General features: G+C 35.1%; 3 protein-coding genes across 3 annotated transcripts; all 3 read right to left on the bottom strand.

The window, feature by feature from the left end:
* Positions 1–1,215: 1,215 nt before the first annotated feature.
* LOC118039600 (putative disease resistance protein RGA3) lies at positions 1,216–5,134 on the bottom strand. Its single transcript, XM_035046348.2, has one exon. The coding sequence runs from the start codon at positions 4,883–4,885 to the stop codon at positions 1,490–1,492; it is 3,396 nt and encodes a 1,131-aa protein (XP_034902239.1). The 5' UTR covers positions 4,886–5,134; the 3' UTR covers positions 1,216–1,489.
* Positions 5,135–9,720: 4,586 nt separating this feature from the next.
* Positions 9,721–13,641, bottom strand: LOC118039602 (disease resistance protein RGA2). Its single transcript, XM_035046350.2, is given in 2 exon segments — positions 9,721–13,203; positions 13,206–13,641. Coding segments are annotated over 2 exon segments (3,396 nt in total). The 5' UTR covers positions 13,426–13,641; the 3' UTR covers positions 9,721–10,027.
* A 5,518-nt stretch (positions 13,642–19,159) lies between these two features.
* Positions 19,160–22,925, bottom strand: LOC118039601 (disease resistance protein RGA2). The gene has a single exon (XM_035046349.2). It carries the CDS (start codon positions 22,744–22,746, stop codon positions 19,351–19,353), a length of 3,396 nt encoding a protein of 1,131 aa, XP_034902240.1. The 5' UTR covers positions 22,747–22,925; the 3' UTR covers positions 19,160–19,350.
* Positions 22,926–24,285: the final 1,360 nt, after the last annotated feature.

The raw sequence follows: 24,285 nt of genomic DNA, 5'->3' as shown, positions 1-24,285 counted from the left end.
GTGGCACCTGAATCAATTATCCATTCACTATTTCTAACAAAAGTGGAGGTATGAAGAGCCTTACCTGCATTCCCAGCAGTAGCAATAGAAAAGGAGGCTTTCCCAGGATTGTTGACAGATGTATGATTGGGCTCTGCCACAGCAACTGAAGCATGAGGATTTGTCTTTAAGTTTCGTTTACGAGGTGCTTTGGAAAAATCCCACCATTCTGGATAACCAATCAATTCATAGCATCGTAGTTTGGTGTGTCATGTTTCACCACAGTGAGTACACATGCGTTCTAGTCGTGGAACTCCTATTTCATAGCTGCGATTTTTTGATCCAATTGACTGATTATGATTCGATGAACCAGATGCTTGCTATGGTTTCAGGTTCATTGGTCGTTGATATTTGATTTGACAAGCTACCATAACAGATGGTTCTGAGTGTCCAGGTTCACCATTCAGTGTGTTTCGTCGGACAGAATCACGACGAACATAGGCATACGTTTCCTCAAGGTCTAGTACAGAATCTCTCCTGAGGATCTCACCATGAATTTGTTCAAACTCTTCATCGAGTCCATTCAGAAATATATGTACCCGCAATCTCTCAACGGATTTTTTATAGGCAATTACATCATCAGGGTCATTCATGACAATTTTATCACGATGATCTAGTTCTTGAAAGATTTCTATCAGATCGCCATAATAGGTAGAAATAGGACGACCAACCTGTTTGGTGGAGAACACACGTCGATTTAATGCAAATAATTGTGATTCATCTGCCCCATCATAGAATGCTTTGGCAAGAGCATTCCAGATCCCATGTGCAGTAGGCAGTCTAAGGTAGCGTTTCATAATCTCTGGTGACATGGAGGTCAACAACCATCCTTTAACCTTCTGATTCTCAGCATACCATTTAGCATATAATAGATCGGTTGTCTCTGGAGATGTGTTATTCATAAGATAGTCAAGTTTCTCTCGCCATGCAATCTGCATCTCCATGATTTGAGACCAGACTTCATAGTTGCTTTCGGTAAGGATGACATTAGTTGAGAAACTGGAATTCTCTGATTGGACATGGATAACTGGTGCAGAGGAGGATGATTAGGTTTTGTCACTAGTCATGGTACGAAGGGAAAGTTTATAAGGTTTTAGGATTCGTGTTGTGATGATATAGAGTAGATACTACACCTTGCTCTGATATCAAGTAAAGAAATATGCAGAATACATGAAGGGATTCAATTGCTTTTATTTAGCTTACTTTCTCTGTTACAAGCACAATATATATAACCAAATTTACAAAGGCTTCCTTTTCCTGATCCTATAGTTTCAGACTTATATATGGAAGGCTATTTCTATTAGGATATAATCACATGTTTACGGGGATTCGAGAATATATTTTACAGCTAACATCAAAGATATAATAGGATTTAAATACTGGAATTCCAACATGGAGATAATTGCTTAGACTTATCAACACCAACACGTACCAAGCAATCATATTTTCTTCAGGTCTCCAAGGACTGTATTAGCTGGTCATTAATGATGATGGTAGGGATGTGAGCTATGTTAGGCCAGTCCTTCCCTTTTTCTCTCTTGCACCGTCTCTCCAAATTTGGACACCCTGCGATTTCCAACTCTCTGAGCATTTCGAGATTCCTTATCCCTTCTGGCAAAGACATCAAATTAGAGCAGTAACCGATACGCAATCTCGAAAGGGATGTGACATGCCGTATCTGATTTGGAAGACTAGATAATCCATCACAAGAAAATATTGCTAGATATCGGAGAGAAGTGAGATGTTGGATACTCTCTGGTAAGGAATTTAACTTTGGACATCCAGCAATATGAAAGTCGTTGAGTGCTGTCAGATGTTGCAGTCCCTCGGATATAGAGGTAAGTTCTTGACATTCTAAAATGAACAAGCTATCAAGAGACGAAGGTAAACCAGGCAGTGTAGTGATTTTTGGCACTCCACCAATAAATAACGCCTCCAAGGAATTGAGGTTCTGGACACCTTCTGGCAAGCTTTCAAGTTTATCACAAAACATAAAACGCAAACTCTTTAGAGAAGATAGGTTATTTAGCTGATTTGACAGCGACCTCAGGCTTCTCATCCCCCCAAATAACAAGGATTGAAGACACGTATGGTTTTGCAACAGTCCATCAGGAAGAACTGTCAATTCATCGAAGCGCTCAATTTGAAGGGAGGTTATAGAAGTGAAATTCACAACTGACCTCAGCAAAGTTACACTGCAGTCCTCAATAGTTAATTCTTTGACTGACGGTATAACTGGTAATTCAACTAGCTTGGGGCAATTTCTGATCTGTAATTCATGAAGGCAAGTGAGAATTTCACTTCCACCCTTGGTATTTGTTTCCCACTCCTCTAAGTTCATCATTTCACCGAAAGTCAGCCTCTGTAATGATGGAAATGGATTTTCTCCGTCTCCATACAGCTCACTACCAATACACTTCACAGCATCCATTTTCTGCAATTGGAGACTCTTAAGAAACTGCAATTTCCCAAAAGGAGGAAGATGTTCACAATTCATGCACGATTCTAGTGAGATCTCCACTAGGTTTGGCAGACGCAACTCCATCATCCAATATGGAAATTTGGATCCTTGATATCCGCTGATCTCTAACTTCTTCATATTAGAATGGGGTTCAAGAGCACAAAGAACATCTTCACTGTTTGCCTCACTGATTTTGCTGTTGTTGTCTTCCCGCCAGGACAAACTCAGTGATTGAAGATTTGTCTTCCTCGTCAAATAAGCATTTTGTGCATCTGTGAAACCTTGGACGTTACCTAGATCCTTGATGCTCAATTCACCCCCAATGTAATTCAGTCTTTGCAGCTCCCCTATGTGATGACCAGCCTCTTTACCCACAATGAACATGCCAAGCTTCCGCAGACAAGTCAGTTGTCCCATCCCGGAAGGCATACATTGAAGCGCATCACAGCCTGTGAGGTCAAGATACATGAGACTTTTCATGTCCTTCATCCTTTTTGGTAACATATAAAGCCGAGAGCAGTTGCTCAAATTTAGGGTCTGCAAGTTTTGAAGAGAGCTGATTGATTCAGGTAGTTTTTGGATCAAAGAGTTGGAGACGTCTAGATACCTTAGATGTTGCAAATTACCAATCGGCTCTGGTAATTTTTCAAACGTGAAACAGCTTAAATTCAACGTCCGTAGTTTCTTTTGTGAAGACACCTTGAATAAAAGAGCACCACTAATGCCACTCGGGAACAAACTTTCCTGAATGGTAATCAGCGACCGCAGTGATTGCACTTTGACAAGGTCCTTGTCATAATAACAAAGACTTTCATCAAGAAAAGTTATGTGACGAACCGTCTTAGGAATTCTCGGTCTCTTATTCTTCTCGATCAAATAGCATTCTTCTATCATAACTGATCTTGCAACATCATGGAAAAGATCATGCATTTTGCAACTTATGTTCCCGAAGCCATCCTCCTGGACCTCCTGAAAAAAAGATCTCCCAACCAAGTCATCAAAAGTCTCGTAACCCGTCTCGTGCAAATCCATTTGCCCTTCAGGATCAATAAATCCGTTGGCCATCCAGAGCTTTACTAACTGGTCTTTCTGCATGACATAATCCTTCGGAAACATACAACAAAATCCAAAGCATTGCTTTAAATGGGGCGGCAAGTTGTTATAACTTAACTTCAAAGCAGGTTTAATTGTGCCACCTTCGTCTGGTAGATTCCATATCTCACTTTCTTTGACAGATAACCACTCTCGTTCATTTCTCTTGAAGCGCATGAAGCTCCCCACTGCCTTTAGAGCTAAAGGAACGCCACTGCACTTATTGACTATCGCCTTTCCAATACTTTCTAAGTGCACATACTCTTCCCTTCTTCTCATTCCAAATGCAAGACGCTCAAACAGAAGCCACGAATCATCTTCCGACAATCTTCCCATTAGGTGAACAGGAATAGTAGCCATTTTATCAGCAACCTGCTTTAGACGAGTTGTTATTATAACAGCACATCCTCTAGCCCCAACTCTCAATGCATCTTTCAATGCATTCCATTTTTCATGGTAATGATCCCAAACATCATCCAGCACAAGCAAAAACCTCCTTCCAGTCAACTTTTCTTGGAGGCGTCGTTGCAAAGTGTCCAGCTCTTGAATGGCACAAGGGCTGCCTTCAATGGACTCTATGATGGCTCTTGATAGCTTCCTTATTTCGAAGTCAACAGATACGCAAACCCAGATCCTCAAATCAAAATGCCCTCTTACACTTGCATCGTTGTAGACTAATTGAGCAAGTGCTGTCTTCCCCAGCCCCCCCATGCCACATACTGCACAGACAGAGAGGTCATCTGAATTGGCGAGCAACAAACTGATCAGCTCTTCTTTTTCCTTGTCTCTTCCATAGATTTCTGATTCGTTAACAAGCGAGCTAGTTATCCGCCAATCGAAGCTATCAGCTTCGTTCTCCCCAACTCCCTCTGTTAGTCTGAACTTATTTTTCTCATTGGCAATGGCATCAAGCTTTTCACTTACATTCTTTACCTTATGAGCCATTTTCAATCGAAAAACAAGTGGATTCTGATGAAGAGAAAACAAAGACCTTACTTGGTTTTTAAGACCCCCTCGCTGTCTGCGCCTCTGAGCTTCAATAGCGAACTCATCAAGCACATCATCAGCATCATAGGCAGCATCTTTGAGGTCTGTCAGCCAAATCCTGATGGCCTCATCTTTCCACTGCTTCTCCTCAGCATCCTTGAGGACAGCTTGAACCTTCATGAAGGTGCGCTTGAGTTTCTCAAACTCGGTCTGGATGCCAAAAACAAGTCCAAGCTCTTCATGCACAAGTGTGTTCAAGTTCCCCAAGATGGTGCTGACAAGTGCAGAAGTAACTGCCTCAGTCATAGCTTTTTTTGTTTTCTATTTGCGGGAAATTTAAATTGTGGGTCTTAATTAGCAGAAAGAAGCAAGGAGGGAATGGAAGTAAAGCAAGAAATGGTGGTGAAGAGAGGACAGGGGAGAGAGCTAAGATAGGGAGGGAGGGGCCTTTGTTTGTGAAAAATCCATGGGCAAGTAGGCTACGGATGTGAATTATTGATGGCGGCTGCTTCTGCCAGCCATTTCACTGTCTTTTTGTGGACCTTAAGGAATTATTTATTCTTTGGTGGCTCTGATGAATCTGTCAATGGTTTTCAGTAGGCTTATTCGGTCAAATATCCAACCTCTTAGAACAATGAGGCTTCTAAGGCCCAAGTTTCCCTGTAGAAACATAAATATTATTAATAAAGAAATTAACTGTTTTCAATAATTTATACTATAAATTTTATAGTGATGAAGGTGTTGATGCTTCTACACTGCGCGAACAATCTGTGTGGATGGAGACGCGCTAGTGTGCGCAGTGGGCTATGCGCAACGCTGATTTAACTTCTCGACAACTCAAAAGTAGTTGAGGTGTGTGTTTTAGCAGGGTCAAAAAAGAAGAGAGAATGGTCCTTTCCAAGAATGGACATAAATTATGTCCAAGCTCGGACAAAAATTCTTTCCCTGTGGGTCTTGCCCAAACTGTCATAGTTCTGTCCAAACACGGACACACTTTTTTTGTTTTTATTTCTGTGCACTTATCAATAGCTTATTTAAGAAGAAAAATGATTTACAAACAAAGTTTTCATGTAACTAATTTGTCAATTCATAGACGATAAATTGTGGATCTTATGAATTTTAAATAAATGATATCTCATGAAAAATAATTACCAAATATGTTTGTATAAAAACTTATATATAAAAATTTATTTCTACAATATCACTTAAATTTTGATATATAAATCCCTAAAGAAAGATTTTTTTATTCGTGCACTGACGAAAATTAATAATAGATGTTTTTTTTTTTATTTATTTCTTTGTCTATATCATGAAACATGGGAATTTAGGAGCAATTTAAACCAACATTATTGGTTTCAAAAACCATGATATTCCAATTAATTAATTATATATATAAAAATGATATCCCTAAATTAATTGTCCCTAATATTTCTCCTTGATTGCTCCATGTTCTCGCTAAATCGCTTCACATTATGCTCCTTTAATTTTGATTCCCTGATCTTCATGAGCTCGATCTTACTGCTTTATCGATCCTCCCTTGATTTCTTATCTCCTAATCCGATTTGTTTCCAAGGATTGCCTCGGTAAATACGTTTCTTGCACCTTGTCGAACCCACAAGGGCTCAAGAACTCATCAAAATCAACAAAAGTAATCCTCCTAACGGGCGAGATCAAGAAGATCCAGCAACCCACAAAAACACATAAACATTTATGAGATTTACTCAAGTTTTTTTTTAAAAAAACTCATGTTTTATTAAATTTAAAATATTTATTGAATTAGAGATTGAGCTTTATTAATATTTTTACTTGCTTCTTATAAATTTTTTTATTAATTTTAAAATAACTCATTTTACTTTGAGTTTTTTTTATTTATCTTTCTTTATTAAATTTTACTTTTTTAGAAGATATATTTTTAATTAATTGATTAATATAAACATGGAGTACTTACTTCATGATATTTTTTTAGATCATGTTTTTTTCAATTTTATCTTTTAAAATTTATTTATTGAAGATTGGGCTCGCTTAATTTTTTTTATTTGCCTTTTTTTAGGATTTTTCATTGATTTTGAAAATAATGTAGGTTATCTAAATCTTTTTATTTTTATTAAATTTATTTTTAAATTAAATGAAATATGAATCTAAGAGGTTTATTTTCATGATATTTTTATTTTATTTATTTGATTGAATATAAACAAGCAGACAAGTCAAGAGATTTCAATACTAACCCATTGACCACTAAAAAAAATTATTATAAACTTGAATTTTTTTAGTGCAAAAAAAACAATTATAGGTGCAACCCACAACGTACTGCACCCTACAACTAATAACTATATACTACAAGCGCTAGAACAAACTAGTTATAGTACTTGTGCGATATCACGGATTAATCTTTTTTGTGTAAAACATATTAAAAAAGACTAAGATTTTAAAAGTGTAGGTTTTTTAAAAAAACTATACTTAAGAGTCTTGGTGTGGCTACAATGCCTGACTCAAGAGTAATATTATATAATATTAATAAAGAAAAGGAAAAAAAAATAATAGGAAGAAAAAGAAACTAATGAAGTAAAAAAAAATCTGAATTAACTGGGTTAACCCTTTAAACCAAGCTAACCCGTCAAACTTGGGATTCGCGTTAAGAAAAGTTTGATAACTAAATAGAAAAAAAAAATTGACGGTTTTAACCCGTCAAGTCTGGAATACGTATTATGAAAGTCTGATAATTAAATAGAAAAAAATTTAATATTAACAAACTAAATTAAACAAAAAAAATTAATGAAAAAGAAGAAAAACAAAAATTCTGGGTTAACCCGTTAAACTAGGTTGACCTGTCAAACTCGGGATCCGTGTCATGAAAAATATGATAACTAAATAAAAAAATTAACATTAAACAAACCAAATTAAAACAAAACAAATTTATTAAAAAAAAACCATAAAGGCATAAAAAACAAAAAAAATAAAACAACAAATAAAATGAAGAAAAAGAGAGAGAAGAAGACAAATATGTTATTATTATTTATTATTATTATTATTATTATTATTATTATTATTATTTTATAAGTTCAACAAAACAAAAATAAAAACATGAAAAAGCTATAGTACTTTTCTCGTATCTTTTAGAGTATTTGTTTGATAAAATTATCGGATTCAGCTCGTGCCAACCGCAGAATACCATTTCTAGTTCAAGCTGACGTAGAGCGAGCCAACAAGGAAGGTGACTCTTCCCTTTCAACTTCTACAGTAGGCATATTCTAGCTAATTTACCTATGAGATTTAAATCTCATAATCTCCTTAACAAGCATGTAAATGGTTATGAAATCATTAAAAAATTTCAATTTTAATAACCATAACAATCATCATCACCATAATCAAATACATATCTAGCTAGCTGGTTTTCTGATGAAATATAAACACAATGGTTATTACCATTACAGAGAAGCCAAAGATCATCGACAATACATGTTTTATGAATTCAAACTTATCATGTCAACTCCATCAACTGCATTACTCTGATGAAACTCCTTTGTTGTGCTGTTCTCGAGGAATCTTCAAGCGTCCTAGTCTGCATGGGTTGGACAGGAAGATAAATTCTAATCTCAAAGAAATTCACAATTGATAAACTTAAATGAGAAACACAATTAAATGAAATTATACATTAATTTACCAAGAAAGTAAGTATAAATTACCATTATTTGGTCGAAATTAGTCCACTCTAGGTTACCATTATTTCCCAATTAACAAGTGGAACACATGAAATCTTTGAAGGACTAAACATATAAATCATTCTAGCACTTGCTTTTTACAATTGGCAATAAAATTCCAACTCTACTGATCATGGAGAAGAAGTTGAGGAGAGAAGAGAAGTGAAAGAATGGGATGTTGATGTTTTTTACAAAGGAGGAGGAGGAAGAATAAGAAGAAAGAAGGCTTGTTTATCGTGAAATGAGAGATTATAGGATTTTTATTTAGACATTTACTAATGGTTTTACCGACAAATAATTAAATATTAATATTTTTAATTTATTTTATTGGTGATTTTTGTTTGCAATATTTAATTTAAAATTTCAATCTAATCAAAACTTTTCAGAAATTGTCAAATATCAACGATGATTTTTTAGTCTGTCAGTGATTCCGTCTGTAATATTTAATTTAAATTTTCAATTTAATCGAAATTTTTCATAAACCCGCCAAATAACACTAATGACTTTTCAATCTGTCAGTGATTTTATCTGTAAAGAACAATAATTAATAGTGCAATTGAAAAGTGAACAGTTTTAGAGCTCTCTAGAAAATACATATGGATTTTTCCGTTGGTGACTCCCATTATGATTGACATGATGAACAATGTTAACAATTTACCAGTAATTTTACCGACAGATTGTACCAATGCAATAAATTTTGTCGATAATTCTATTGGTTATAAATGACACGTCATCGTTTTTTCTTAGTTTGTTTAAATTATTTATTTTTCCACGGTAATTTTCTATGTATAAACTAATAAAAATATTTTTATCAGTAAAATTAACTGCAATTTATCAAAAGAATATTTCTATCAATATATCCATTTATATTTATTAATTTTCTAATAATAATAATAATATTATGATTGCCAACACATTATCCCCGGGTAAAAGCATCTTGTAACATGGGATCTGCCAGCTCAAATCAAGTAAATGATGTCATATAATGGGGGTGCTGAAATGAAAATTTTGTGAACGTAATATTAAGAAATTCATAAAACATTTATATTCTTCCTGGTGTTCATTAAGTGCAAGGATTATTTTTATATTTTAAAAGTATTTAAAAAAGATTAATTTTTATATATTTAATATACCTGTATTAAAAATAATTTTTTAATAAAAAATATATTATTTTAATATATTTCTAAAAAAAAAACCTCATATATTTATTTAGATGGCCAACCATGTTTGAAACTGGAGTCGGCAACAAAAAAACATAATTTTGGATGGTTTTTAGGAGTGGTATCAATTATAATTTTAAAATATTTTTTATTTAAAAAATATATTAAAATAATATTTTACGTGAATTTCAGGCTTACTTGATTTTAAAGATTCCTTAGTGGACATTACCTGCCTGCCCCGCTATACCATTAAGCTCAAATGAAAAATCACAAAAGCCAGGAATTGATATAAAAGAGGTTTGTCTACATAATAGCAGTATATTTACCAAAACCAATCTACAAATTAGATTCATAATTTCACTCAGCAATAATAGATTGTAAATAAGCACAAAACAACATTAAAAGAGAAACAGAATTCCTCATCTGCGGCTTATTCATCTAAAACTTGTTACCATCCCTAAAATCTTATAACAATTTACATTTTATTTGATCACCACAGCTATTAGTACTCGGTGAAGAAATATTCCAAATTTGACATGAGGATATTAGACAAATGAAGTCCCAGCACGTACCAAGCAATCATATTTTCTTCAGATCTCCGAGGACTGTATTATCTGGTCATTGATGATGATGGTAGGGATGTGAGCTATCTTAGGCCAGTCCTTTCCTTTTTCTCTCTTGCACCGTCTCTCCAAATTTGGACACTTTGTTATTTCCAACTCTCTGAGCATTTCGAGATTGCTTATCCCTTCTGGCAAAGACATCAAATTAGAGCATCCTTCGAGATGCAATCTTGAAAGGGATGTGAGATGCCGTATCTCATTTGGAAGACAAGTTAATTCCGTACAATCAAAGATTCTTAGAGTTTGGAGAGAAGTGAGATGTCGTATAGTCTCTGGCATGGAATTTAACTTTACACAACCAGCAAGACAAAACTCCTTGAGTACTGTCAGATATTGCAGTCCCTCAGATAGAGAGGTAAGTTCTTCACAACCTAAAATGTACAAGCAACCAAGAGACGAAGGTAACCCAGACAGTGTAGTGATTTTTGGCATTCCATATATTATTAACATCTCCAAGGTATTGAGGTTCTGGACACCTTCTGGCAAGCTTTCAAGATCATCACAAAACAGAAAATCCAAACGCCTTAGAGAAGATAGGTTACTTAGCTGATTTGACAGCGACCTAAGGCTTCTCATCCTCTGAAATATCAAGGATTGAAGACACGTATGGTTTTGCAACAGTCCATCAGGAAGAACTGTCAATTCAGCGAAGCCCTCAATTTGAAGGGAGGTCATGGAAGTGAAATTCACAACTGACCTCAGCAAAGTTACACTGCAGTCCTCAATAGTTAATTCTTTGACTGACGGTATAACTGGTAATTCAACTAGCTTGGGGCATTTTCCGATCTGTAATTCATGAAGGCAAGAGAGAATTTCACTTCCACCCTTGGTATTTGTTTCCCACTCCTCTAAGTTCATCATTTCACCGAAAGTCAGCCTCTGTAATGATGGAAATGGATTTTCTCCGTCTCCATACATCTCACTACCAATACACTTCACAGCATCCATTTTCTTCAATTGGAGACTCTTAAGAAACTGCAATTTCCCGAAAGGAGGAAGATGTTCACAATTCATGCACGATTCTAGTGAGATCTCCACTAGGTTTGGCAGACGCAACTCCATCATCCAGTATGGAAATTTGGATCCTCGATATCCGCTTATCTCTAACTTCTTCATATTAGAATGGGGTTCAAGAGCACAAAGAACATCTTCACTGTTTGCCTCACTGATTTTGCTGTTGTTGTCTTCTCGCCAGGACAAACTCAGTGATTGAAGATCTGTCTTCCTCGTCAAATTAGCATTTTGTGCATCTGTTAAACCTTGGACGTTACCTAAATCCTTGATGCTCAATTCACCCCCAATGTAATTCAGTCTTTGCAGCTCCCCTATGTGATGACCAGCCTCTTTACCCACAATGAACATGCCAAGCTTCCGCAGACAAGTTAGCTGTCCCATCCCGGAAGGCATACATTGAAGCGCATCACAGCCTGTGAGGTCAAGATACATGAGACTTTTCATGTCCTTCATCCTTTTTGGTAACATATAAAGCCGAGAGCAGTTGCTCAAATTTAGGGTCTGCAAGTTTTGAAGAGAGCTGATTGATTCAGGTAGTTTTTGGATCAAAGAGTAGGAGACGTCTAGATACCTTAGATGTTGCAAATTACCAATCGGCTCTGGCAATTTTTCAAACTCAAAATTGCTTAAATTCAACGTCCGTAGTTTCTTTTGTGCAGACACCTTGAATAAAAGAGCACCACTAATGTCACTCGGGAAGTAATCGTCCTGGAAGGAAATCAGCGAGCGCAATGATTTCCCTTTGACAGGGTCCTTGTCATAATAATAACAAAGACTTCCATCAAGAAAAGTTATATGACGAACCGTCTGGGGAATTCTAGGTCTCCTATTCTTCTCGATCAAACAGCATTCTCCTGTCATAACTGATTTTGCGAGATCATGGAAAAGATCATGCATTTTGCAAGTTATGTTTCCCAAGCCATCCTCCTTGACCTCCTGGAAAAATGATCTCCCAACCAAGTCATCAAAAGTCTCGTAACCCGTCTCATGCAAATCCATTTGCCCTTCAGGATCAATAAATCCGGTGGCCATCCAGAGCTTTACTAACTGGTCTTTCTTCATGACATAATCCTTCGGAAACATACAACAAAATCCAAAGCATTGCTTTAAATGGGGCGGCAAATTGTTATAACTTAACTTCAAGGCAGCTTTAATTGTGCCACCTTCGTCTGGTAGATTCCAAATCTCACTTTCTTTGACAGATAACCACTCTCGTTCATTTCTCTTGAAGCGCATGAAGCTCCCCACTGCCTTTAGAGCTAAAGGAACGCCACTGCACTTATTGACTATCGCCTTTCCAATACTTTCTAAGTGCACATACTCCTCCCTTCTTCTCATTCCAAATGCAAGTCGCTCAAACAGAAGCCAGGAATCATCTTCCGACAATCTTCCCATTAGATGAACAGGAATAGTAGCCATTGTATCAGCAACCTGCTTTAGACGAGTTGTTATTATAACAGCGCATCCTCTAGCCCCAACTCTCAATGCATCTTTCAATGCATTCCATTTTTCATGGTGATGATCCCAAACATCATCCAGCACAAGCAAAAACCTCCTTCCAATCAACTTTTCTTGTAGGCGTCGTTGCAAAGTGTCCAGCTCTTGAATGGCACAAGGGTTGCCTTCAATGGACTCTATGATGGCTCTTGATAGCCTCCTTGTGTCGAAATCAACAGATACGCAAACCCAGATCATCAAATTAAAATGCCCCTTTACACTTGCATCGTTGTAGACTAATTGAGCAAGTGCTGTCTTCCCCAGCCCCCCCATGCCACATACTGCACAGACAGAGAGGTCATCTGAATTGGCGAGCAACAAACTGATCAGCTCTTCTTTTTCCTTGTCTCTTCCATAGATTTCTGATTCGTTAACAAGCGAGCTAGTTATCCGCCAATCGAAGCTATCAGCTTCGTTCTCTCCAACTCCCTCTGTTAGTCTGAACTTATTTTTCTCATTGGCAAGGCCATCAAGCTTTTCACTTACATTCTTTACCTTATGAGCCATTTTCAATCGAAAAACAAGTGGATTCTGATGAAGAGAAAACAAAGACCTTACTCGGTTTTTAAGACCCCCTTGCTGTCTGCGCCTCTTAGCTTCAATAGCGAACTCATCCAGCACATCATCAGCTCATAGGCAGCATCTTTGAGGTGTGTCAGCCAAATCATGATGGCCTCATCTTTCCACTGCTTCTCCTCAGCATCCTTGAGGACAGCTTGAACCGTCATGAAGGTGCGCTTGAGTTTCTCAAACTCGGTCTGGATGCCAAAAACAAGTCCAAGCTCTTCAAGCACAAGTGTGTTCAAGTTCCCCAAGACGGTGCTGACAAGTGCAGAAGTAACTGCCTCCGTCATAGCTTTTTTTGTTTTCTATTTGCGGGAAATTTAAATTGTGGGTCTTAATTAGCAACAAGAAGCAAGTAGGAAATGGAAGTAAAGCAAGAAATGGTGGTGAAGAGAGGACAGTGGAGAGAGCTAGGGAGGGAGGGAGGGAGAGATCCTTGTTTGTGAAAAACCCGTAGGCAAGTAGACTACGGATGTGAATTATTGATGGCGGCTGCTTCTGCCAGCCAGTTCACTGTCTTTTTGTGGACCTTAAGGAATTATTTATTCTTTGGTGGCTGTATTGAATCTGTCAATGGTTTTCAGTAGGCTTATTTGGTCAAATATCCAACCTCTTAGAACAATGAGGCTTCTAAGGCCCATTCTTCCTTGTAGAAATATATTGCTCCAAGAAAACATCATGGGCGCTAAACCTTTATCCAAAATGAAATGATTTTTTTATTTTTATTTTTATTTTTAGATAATTAAAATTTGGATAACATAGATACAAACTCCGTGGGCAATTTCGTTTTGCTTTATGTATCTAATTTAAGACAACTAGTTGTGTTCTTCTTCTTCTTCTTCTTATTTTTTATTTTATTTTTGAAGTGTTGGGAGTATAATTTATTGTTATTTATAGATTACTCGATACATAAAATCATTTTCATTGTATAGATATTTCAAACCAAATGTTTTTAGCTTAGTACATATTTGTTTTAGCGATAAAATAGAATTCTTAAAAAAAAATTTAAATTATTTATTTAAAAATAATTTTTTTATATTTTTAAAATTTTTTAATGTGTCAAAATAATTTCTTAATAAATAAAAATAATATTATTTCTATACATTTAAAAAAATACTTTAAAATGCTTGAACGCTACAGTAATCCATCACATAGGACAATAGTGTGTTAATGGAACTCACTCACAATAAATTAATTAATTGAAATACAAACAATAATTAATGGTGTCTAATCAAGAAATGTGAAAAATAATGTAAGTCTAATCGAAATGTAGCAAAGAACTTTAATTCCGTGTTTGTTATGGTAGTGATGATGCTTGTAAAATTTTTATTTTTTTTATTTTTAATATTAATATATCAAAATAATGAAGTAATATTTGAAAAATATTAATTTTTCTTTTTTAAGATAAACATATCCTTGAAAAGCATAGAAAACTACTGCACTCCCGGTTTGCATAGGACGATGAGCTGCAACATTTTTTCAGTGGATTGGCTATAAGGGTGACCAACAAAGACTTCTACATTAACTCATTGTTGTGGAAATATATATATATATATATATATATATATATATATATATATATATATATATATATATAATTAATTAATTAATCACAAACATTAAGCAAAGCTGACTTGTGATATAAAAAGGTGGAGAAGAGTGTCCCCACTTTGAGGAAATACATGGAAAACTCAAGGAAAGTGAGTGTATCACATGAAATCGGTGCTCATTTTAGTTTAATTTCATCTTTTTTTTGGTAAATGCTAGTCTTATCTTGAGTGCTAAAGCAACGTTGTTCGACTTTAGTTATTTCAAAGAAATGTTTGGATGTAAAAAGTTTGGAACAATTGTTGAGATTTAGACACATTTAGTATTTTTTATTCGAAAACAAAAGGTGTTTATTTAACTAGTTAATATATTAATCAAAACTAAATCTCCTACTAAAATGATTTTAAAGGCATCTCCTTTATCATACATTCAGATGAATTTGATACATTTCATGGTGTGCTAGTTTTGAGGTTTAAATCTGTGAAGGGTTGTATGGCAAATATCTTGTGGTGCGTGGAGTTATAAATATTTTCTCGTGATTTATGGGGGGAAATAAATATTATTAATAAAGAAATTAATTGTTTTCAATAATTTATAGTGATGAAGGTGTTGATGCTTCTACAATCTGTGTGGATGGAGGTGCGCAAGTGTGCGCAGTGGGCTATGCGTAACGCTGATTTAACTTCTCGACAACTCAAAAGTAGTTGAGGTGTGTGTTTTAGCAGGGTCAAAAAAGAAGAGAGAACGGTCCTTTCCAAGAATGGACATAAATTGTGTCCAAGCTCGGACAAAAATTATTTCCCTTTGGGTCTTGCCCAAACTGTCATGGTTCTGTCCAAACACGGACAAACTTTTTTTGTTTTTATTTCTGTGCACTTATCAATAGCTTATTTAAGAAGAAAAATGATTTACAAACAAAGTTTTCATGTAACTAATTTGTCAATTCATAGACGATAAATTGTGGATCTTATGAATTTTAAATAAATGATATCTCATGAAAAATAATTACCAAATATGTTTGTATAAAAACTTATATATAAAAATTTATTTCTACAATATCACTTAAATTTTGATATATAAATCCCTAAAGAAAGATTTTTTTTATTCGTGCACTGACGAAAATTAATAATAGATGTTTTTTTTTTTTTTTATTTCTTTGTCTATATCATGAAACATGGGAATTTAGGAGCAATTTAAACCAACATTATTGGTTTCAAAACCATGATATTCCAATTAATTAATTATATATATAAAAATGATATCCCTAAATTAATTGTCCCTAATATTTCTCCTTGATTGCTCCATTTTCTCGCTAAATCTCTTCACATTATGCTCCTTTAATTTTGATTCCCTGATCTTCATGAGCTCGATCTTACTGCTTTATCGATCCTCCATTGATTTCTTATCTCCTAATCTGATTTGTTTCCAAGGATTGCCTCGGTAAATACGTTTCTTGCACCTTGTCGAAGTACCCACAAGGGCTCAAGAACTCATCAAAATCAACAAAAGTAATACTCCCAACGGGCGAGATCAAGAAGATCCAGCAACACACAAAAACAGCAACTCATAACATTTATGAGATTCACTCAAGTTTTTTTTTTAAAACTCATGTTTTATTAAATTTAAAATATTTATTGAATTAGAGATTAAGCTCTATTAATATTTTTACTTGCTTCTTATATGATTTTTATTAATTTAAAAAATAACTCATGTTATTTTGAGTTTTTTTATTTTTCTTTCTTTGTTAAATTTAACTTTTTTAAAAGATATATTTTATAATTAATTGATTAATATAAGTATGAAATACTTACTTCATGATATTTTTTTAGCTCATGTTTTTTTTTTTAATTTCGTCTTTCAAAATTTATTTATCGAAAATTGGGCTCGGTTAATTTTTTTAATTGCTTCCTTTAGAATTTTTCATTGATTTTGAAAATAATATGGGTTATCCAAATCATTTTATTTTTTTCTTTTTATTAAATTTATTTTTTCATAAATATTTTATTTTTTAATTAAATTAATTATGAGTATAAGAGGTTTACTTTCATGATATTTTATTTTATTTTATTGAGTATAAATAAGAAGACGAGTCAAGAGATTTCAATACTAACCCATTGACTACTAAAAAAAAATTATCATGACTTGAATTATTTTTAGTGCAAAAAACAATTATAGGTGCAACCCACAACATACCGCACCCTACAACTAATAACTATATAATACAAGCACTAGAACAAACTAGTTATGTTACTTGTGTAATATCACGAATTAATTTTTTTGTATAAAAAATATTAAAAAAAAACTAAGATTTAAAAGTGTTAGATTTTTTTAAAAACTATACCTAAGAGTCTTGGGTTTGACTGCAACGCCTGATCCAAGAATAATATTTATAATATTAATAATAACATTAATAAAGAAAAGGAAAAAAAAAACTAACAGGAAGAAAAAAAAAACTAATGAAGAAAAAAATCTGAATTAACTGGGTTAACCCTTCAAACCTGAGATTCACGTCCTGAAAGTTTGATAACTAAATAGAAAAAAAAATTGACGGTTTAACTCGTCAAGCCCGAGATACGTATCATGAAAGTCTGATAATTAAATATAAAAAAATTTAATATTAACAAACTAAACTAAACGAAAAAAATTAATGAAAAAGAAGAAAAACAAAAATTCTGGGTTAACCCATTAAACCAGGTTGACCTCTCAAACTTGGAATCCGTGTCATGAAAATATGATAACTAAATAAAAAAAGTTAACATTAACAAACCAAATTAAACAAAACAAATTTATTAAAAGAAAAAAATACAAAAAAAAAACCCATAAAGCATAAAAACAAAAAAAAAAAAATAAAAACAACAAATAAAACGAAAAAAAAGAAGAAGAGAAGAAGACAGATATGTTATTATTATATATATATTATTATAATATATATAAGTGCAACAAAACGAAAATAAAAACATGAAAAAGCTACAGTACTTTTCTCGTATCTTTTAGAGTATTGTTAATAAAATTACCGGATTCAGCTCGTGCCAACCGCAGAATACCATTTCTAGTTTAAGCTTACGTAGTGCGAGCCAACAAGGCATATTTTAGCTTTCAACAAGGTGATTCTTCCCTTTCAACTTCTACAGTAGGCTACCAGGCATATTCTAGCTAATTTTGTTGAGTTTTTTTTTTTATATATCATAATTTCCTTAATAGGCATGTAAATGATTAGAAAATCATGAAAAAAATTTCAATTTTAATAACCATAATAGTCATCATCTCCATAATCAAATATATACCAGCAGGCAGCAGGTATGGTCAGTTACTGTACTTTCCCAAGTAGATGGGCAGATTTACAATGGGAAGAAGACTACAAGCCACAATATTCACCCATGATAGCCCTGCCGCTCTGCCGACAAGCAGCCATAATCTAGCCAGCTAGTTTTCCGATGAGATATAAACACAGTGGTTATTACCATTACAGAGAAGCCAAAGATCATCGACAATACATGTTTTATGAATTCAAACTCATCATCTCAACTCCATCAATGTAAGTTCCATCAACTGCATTACTCTGATGAAACTCCTTTACTGTACTGTTCTCGAGGAATCTTCAAGCTCAGGGGTTGGAACAGGAAGAGAAATTCTGCTCTAAAAGAAATTCACAATTGGTAGACTTAAATGAAGAAACACAATTATATGAAATTATGCATCAAGTTACCGAGAAAATAAGTATAAATTACCATTATTTGGTTGGAATTAGTCCGCTCTGGGTTACCATTATTTCCCAATTAACAAGTGGAACACATGAAATCATTGAAGGACTAAACATATAAATCATTCTAGCACTTGCTTTTTAGTTCTTACAATTGGCAATAAAATTCCAACTCTAAATGATACTTTTTTTCTTCTTGGTTTGTGAAATAGTGGCTCAGAAGACCAAATATCAGCTCTAGACCAAGATTATCTTTTAAGCATCCCTTTTGTTCAATAATTATACTGTTGGGCTTGAGATCAGCACAAAAAAAAAAAAAGAAAAGAAAAGGAAAAAAAAGAGCCTAATCAAACTTCATTGTGAAGTAGAAGCAACAAAAATTCACAGCAAGGATCATTCGTACCAATGTAAAACTGATTTCTTGTGGCAACATGCTACTACTTTCAACACGTTCAAGATTCATATTCTGGAATGTAGATCCTAAATATACATTGATACATCATATGCGAGTTTCCCCTGCGATGCCATGCTTCAATCAATTCAAACATATATGTGTTATATGCAACAAAGTTCAGGCTCTCTTGATTTTGAAGATTTCTCAGTGGACATTGCCTGCCTACCCTGCCTACACCATTAGAAGCTCAAGTGAAAATCACAAAAGACAGGAATTGATACAAAAGTTTGTTTATATTATAGCAGTATATCTACTAAAATCAATTTTCAAATCAGATTCATAATTTTATTGAGCAATAATAGACTGTAAATAAGCACAAAACAACACTGAAGAAAAATAGAATTCCTCAGATACCGCTTATAATTCATCTAAAACTGGTTACCATCCCTAAAATCTTATGACAATTTTACATTTTATTTGATCACCACAACCATTATTACTTGGTGAAAAAAGATTATACACAATAATATTAGCCAAATGAAGTCCTAACAAGTACCGAGCAACATATATTCTTCAGGTCTCCGAGGACTGTACTAGTTGGTTATTAATGATGATGGTAGGGATGTGAGCTATCTGAGGCCAGTCCTTTCCTTTTTCTTTCTTGCACCGTCTCTCCAAATTTGGACAATCTTCAATTACCAACTCTTTGAGCATTTCGAGATTCCTTATCCCTTCTGGCAAAGACATCAAATTAGAGCATCCATGGATACGCAATCTTGAAAGGGATGTGAGATGCCGTATCTGATTTGGAAGACAAGATACTTCCGTACAACAAGAGATTGTTAGAGATTGGAGAGAAGTGAGATGTCGTATAGTCTCTGGCAAGGAATTTAACTTCACACATCTATAGAGTTCTAAATCCTTGAGTGCTGTCAGATATTGCAGTCCCTCAGATAGAGAGGTAAGTTCTTCACAATTTAGAATCCGCAAGGTAGCAAGAGATGAAGGTAAAACGGACAGTGCAGTGATTTTTGGCATTCCATATATAATTAACATCTCCAAAGAATTGAGGTTCTGGACACCGTCTGGCAAGCTTTCAAGTTTATCACAATACAAAATAGCCAAATGCTTAAGAGAAGATAGGTTAATTAGCAGATTTGACAGCGACCTAAGGCTTCTCATCTTCGTAATTGACAGCTTTTGAAGGCATGTATGGTTTTGCAACAGTCCATCAGGAAGAACTGCCAATTCATCGAAGCCCTCAATTCGAAGGGAGGTAATAGAAGTGAAATTCACAACTGACCTCAGCAAAGTTACAGCGCAGTCCTCAATCGTTAAATATTTCACCGACGGAATAATTGGTAACTCGACCAACTTGGGGCATTTTTTTATCTGTAATTGATCAAGGCAAGTGAAAATTTCCCTTCCACCCATGCTATCTGTTTCCCACTCCTCTAAGTTCATCATTGGACCCAAAGTCAGCCTCTCTAATGATGGAAATGGATTCTCTCCATCTCCATACATGTCACTGCCAATACACTTCACAGCATCCATTCTCTTCAATTGAAGATGCTTAAGAAACCGCAGTTTCCCAAAAGGAGGAACATGTTCACAATTCATGCACGATTCTAGTGAGATCTCCACTAGGTTTGGTAGACGCAGCTCCATCATCCAATCTGGAAATTTGGATCCTCGATATCCGCTTATCTGTAATTTCTTCATATTAGAATGGGGTTCAAGAGCACAAAGAACATCTTCACTGTTTGCCTCACCGATTTTGCTGCTGTCGTCTTCTCGCCAAGACAAACTCAATGATTGAAGATTTGTCTTCCTCATCAAATTAGCATTTTGTGCATCTGTGAAACCTTGGACGTTACCTAGATCCTTGATGCTCAATTCACCCCCAATGTAATTCAGTCTTTGCAGCTCCCCTATGTGATGACCAGCCTCTCTACCCACAATGAACATGCCAAGCTTCCGCAGACAAGCCAGTTGTCCCATCCCGGAAGGCATACATTGAAGCGCATCACAACCTGTGAGATCAAGATACATGAGACTTTTCATGTCTTTCATCCTTTTTGGTAGCATATAAAGCCGAGAGCAGTTACTTAAATTTAGGGTCTGCAAGTTTTGAAGAGAGCTGATTGATTCAGGTAGTTTTTGGATCGAAGAGAAAGAGACGTCTAGATACCTTAGATGTTGCAAATTACCAATCGGCTCTGGCAATTTTCGAAACCAGAAATTGCTTAAATTCAACGTCCGTAGTTTCTTTTGTGCAGACATGTTTAAAAAAAGAGCACCAATCGAGTCACTCGGGTAGTAATCGTCCTGAAAGGAAACCAGCGACCGCAATGATTTCCCTTTGACAGGGTCATTGTCATAATAACAAAGACTTCTATCAAGAAAAGTTATGTGACGAACTGTCTTAGGAATTCTAGGTCTCCTATTCTTCTCGATCAAACAGCATTCTCCTGTCATAACTGATTTTGCGAGATCATGGACAAGATCATGCATTTTGCAAGTTATGTTTCCCAAGCCATCCTCCTTGACCTCCTGAAAAAATGATCTCCCAACCAAGTCATCAAAAGTCTCGTAACCCGTCTCGTGCAAATCCATTTGCCCTTCAGGATCAATAAATCCGTTGGCCATCCAGAGCTTTACTAACTGGTCTTTCTCCATGACATAATCCTTCGGAAACATACAACAAAATCCAAAGCATTGCTTTAAATGGGGCGGCAAGTTGTTATAACTTAACTTCAAGGCAGCTTTAATTGTGCCACCTTCGTCTGGTAGATTCCAAATCTCACTTTCTTTGACAGATAACCACTCTCGTTCATTTCTCTTGAAGCGCATGAAGCTCCCCACTGCCTTTAGAGCTAAAGGAACGCCACTGCACTTATTGACTATCGCCTTTCCAGTACTTTCTAAGTGCACATACTCCTCCCTTCTTCTCATTCCAAATGCAAGTCGCTCAAACAGAAGCCACGAATCATCTTCCGACAATCTTCCCATTAGGTGAACAGGAATAGTAGCCATTTTATCAGCAACCTGCTTTAGACGAGTTGTTACTATAACAGCGCATCCTCTAGCCCCAACTCTCAATGCATCTTTCAATGCATTCCATTTTTCATGATAATGATCCCAAACATCATCCAGTACAAGCAAAAACCTCCTTCCAATCAACTTTTCTTGTAGGCGTCGTTGCAAAGTGTCCAGCTCTTGAATGGCACAAGGGTTGCCTTCAATGGACTCTATGATGGCTCTTGATAGCCTCCTTGTGTCGAAATCAACAGATACGCAAACCCAGATCCTCAAATCAAAATGCCCCTTTACACTTGCATCGTTGTAGACTAATTGAACAAGTGCTGTCTTCCCCAGCCCCCCCATGCCACATATTGCAGAGACAGAGAGGTCATCTGAATTGGCGAGCAGCAAACTGATCAGCTCTTCTTTTTCCTTGTCTCTTCCATAGATTTCTGATTCGTTAACAAGCGAGCTAGTTATCCGCCAATCGAAGCTATCAGCTTCGTTCTCTCCAACTCCCTCTGTTAGTCTGAACTTATTTTTCTCATTGGCAAGGCTATCAAGATTTTCTGTTACTTTCTTTACCTTATGAGCCATTTTCAATCGAAAAACAAGTGGATTCTGATGAAGAGAAAACAAAGACCTTACTCGGTTTTTAAGACCCCCTCGCTGTCTGCGCCTCTGAGCTTCAATAGCGAACTCATCCAGCACATCATCAGCATCATAGGCAGCATCTTTGAGGTCTGTCAGCCAAATCCTGATGGCCTCATCTTTCCACTGCTTCTCCTCAGCATCCTTGAGGACAGCTTGAACCGTCATGAAGGTGCGCTTGAGTTTCTCAAACTCGGTCTGGATGCCAAAAACAAGTCCAAGCTCTTCAAGCACAAGTGTGTTCAAGTTCCCCAAGACGGTGCTGACAAGTGCAGAAGTAACTGCCTCAGCCATAGCTTTTTTTGTTTTCTATTTGCGGGAAATTTAAATTGCGGGTCTTAATTAGCAACAAGAAGCAAGTAGGAAATGGAAGTAAAGCAAGAAATGGTGGTGAAGAGAGGACAGGGGAGAGAGCTAGGGAGGGAGGGAGGGAGGGATCCTTGTCTGTGAAAAACCCCGTAGGCAAGTAGACTCCGGTTGTGAATTATTGATGGCGGCTGCTTCTGCCAGCCATTTCACTGTCTTTTTGTGGACCTTAAGGAATTATTTATTCTTTGGTGGCTCTATTGAATCTGTCAATGGTTTTCAGTAGGCTTATTTGGTCAAATATCCAACCTCTTAGAACAATGAGGCTTCTAAGGCCCATTCGTCCCTGTAGAAATATATTGCTCCAAGAAAACATCACGGGCTTCAAGGGCTAAACCTTTATCCCAAGTGAAATGATTTTTTTATTTTTATTTTTATTTTTAGATTGAAAATAATTAAAATTTGGAAAACATAGATACAAACTCCGTGGGTAATTACGTTTTGGTTTATATATCTAATTTAAGACAATTTATTATTGATTTGTAGATTACTCAACACACCAAATCTTTTTCATTCTTAAATCTTATATAGATAGCCCTAATCAAATGTTTTTGGCTCGGTTTGTTTTAGCGGAAAAAACAATGTTTTTAAAAATTTAAAATTTTTTATATTTTTAAATCGTTTTAATATGTTAATATTAAAGATATATATTATTTTAATATATTTTTAAATAAAAATTAAAATAATTTCATTTTAATTAATTCAAATTAACTCAAGCTAATACATCGGACAGCTTTTATTACTTCGATTATGAGCAGAATTCATGTGCACACAATAGATTTCAACGGATGATTCAAGCACATCTAGTGCTCCTGCTGTCGAAAAACATAAACATTTTTTTAATTATATATATATAAAAAAATAATGGACCTTTTACATCTTCATCAAAACTCTGTATGCCAGGAATTACATTTGCTCGAAACATGCTCTAAATTGTACTGATAAAATCAATATTTTATTAAAATAAAAAAGAGTCTGTATCGAAACTTTTACAAAGCCATTAAAAGAAATCCTTTAATGGCAAACACACTATCTTAATCTAATAACAAAATTCCACCCACCGCATTATCCCCAGGTTTTGATAACATTGGTGATCTTGTAAAGCATCTTGTAACATGGGATCTGCTTGCTCAAATCAAGATTAAAAAAACATTATTTTAATATATTTAAATAAACACTTTAAAATACTATACCACTGTAGAAACCCATCACAAAGGACAATAGTGTGTTAATGGAACTCACTAACAATAAATTAATTGAAATACAAAACAATAATTAACGGTGTATAAGAGTTACAAGAATAAGAACGGTCACCTCGCCATCAAGAAATATAAAAATATTGAAAGTCTAATTGAAAAGTAGCAAAGAACTTTAATTCCGTGTTTTTATGGTAGTGATGATACTTTGTAAGAATATTTATTTATTTTTTATATTGATATATAAAATAATTAAATATTATTTTTTAAA

Source organism: Populus alba, chromosome 17, assembly GCF_005239225.2.
Source record: "Populus alba chromosome 17, ASM523922v2, whole genome shotgun sequence".
Lineage (NCBI taxonomy): Eukaryota > Viridiplantae > Streptophyta > Magnoliopsida > Malpighiales > Salicaceae > Populus > Populus alba.
Note: the sequence above shows the minus strand (reverse complement) of the source record. Positions and strands in the feature narration are given on the sequence as shown.

What these genes read in the sequence shown, in the direction of transcription:
- LOC118039600 (XM_035046348.2), bottom strand. Translation starts at nt 4,885, where the DNA reads ATGACTGAGGCAGTTACTTCTGCACTTGTCAGCACCATCTTGGGGAAC.
- LOC118039601 (XM_035046349.2), bottom strand. Translation starts at nt 22,746, where the DNA reads ATGGCTGAGGCAGTTACTTCTGCACTTGTCAGCACCGTCTTGGGGAAC.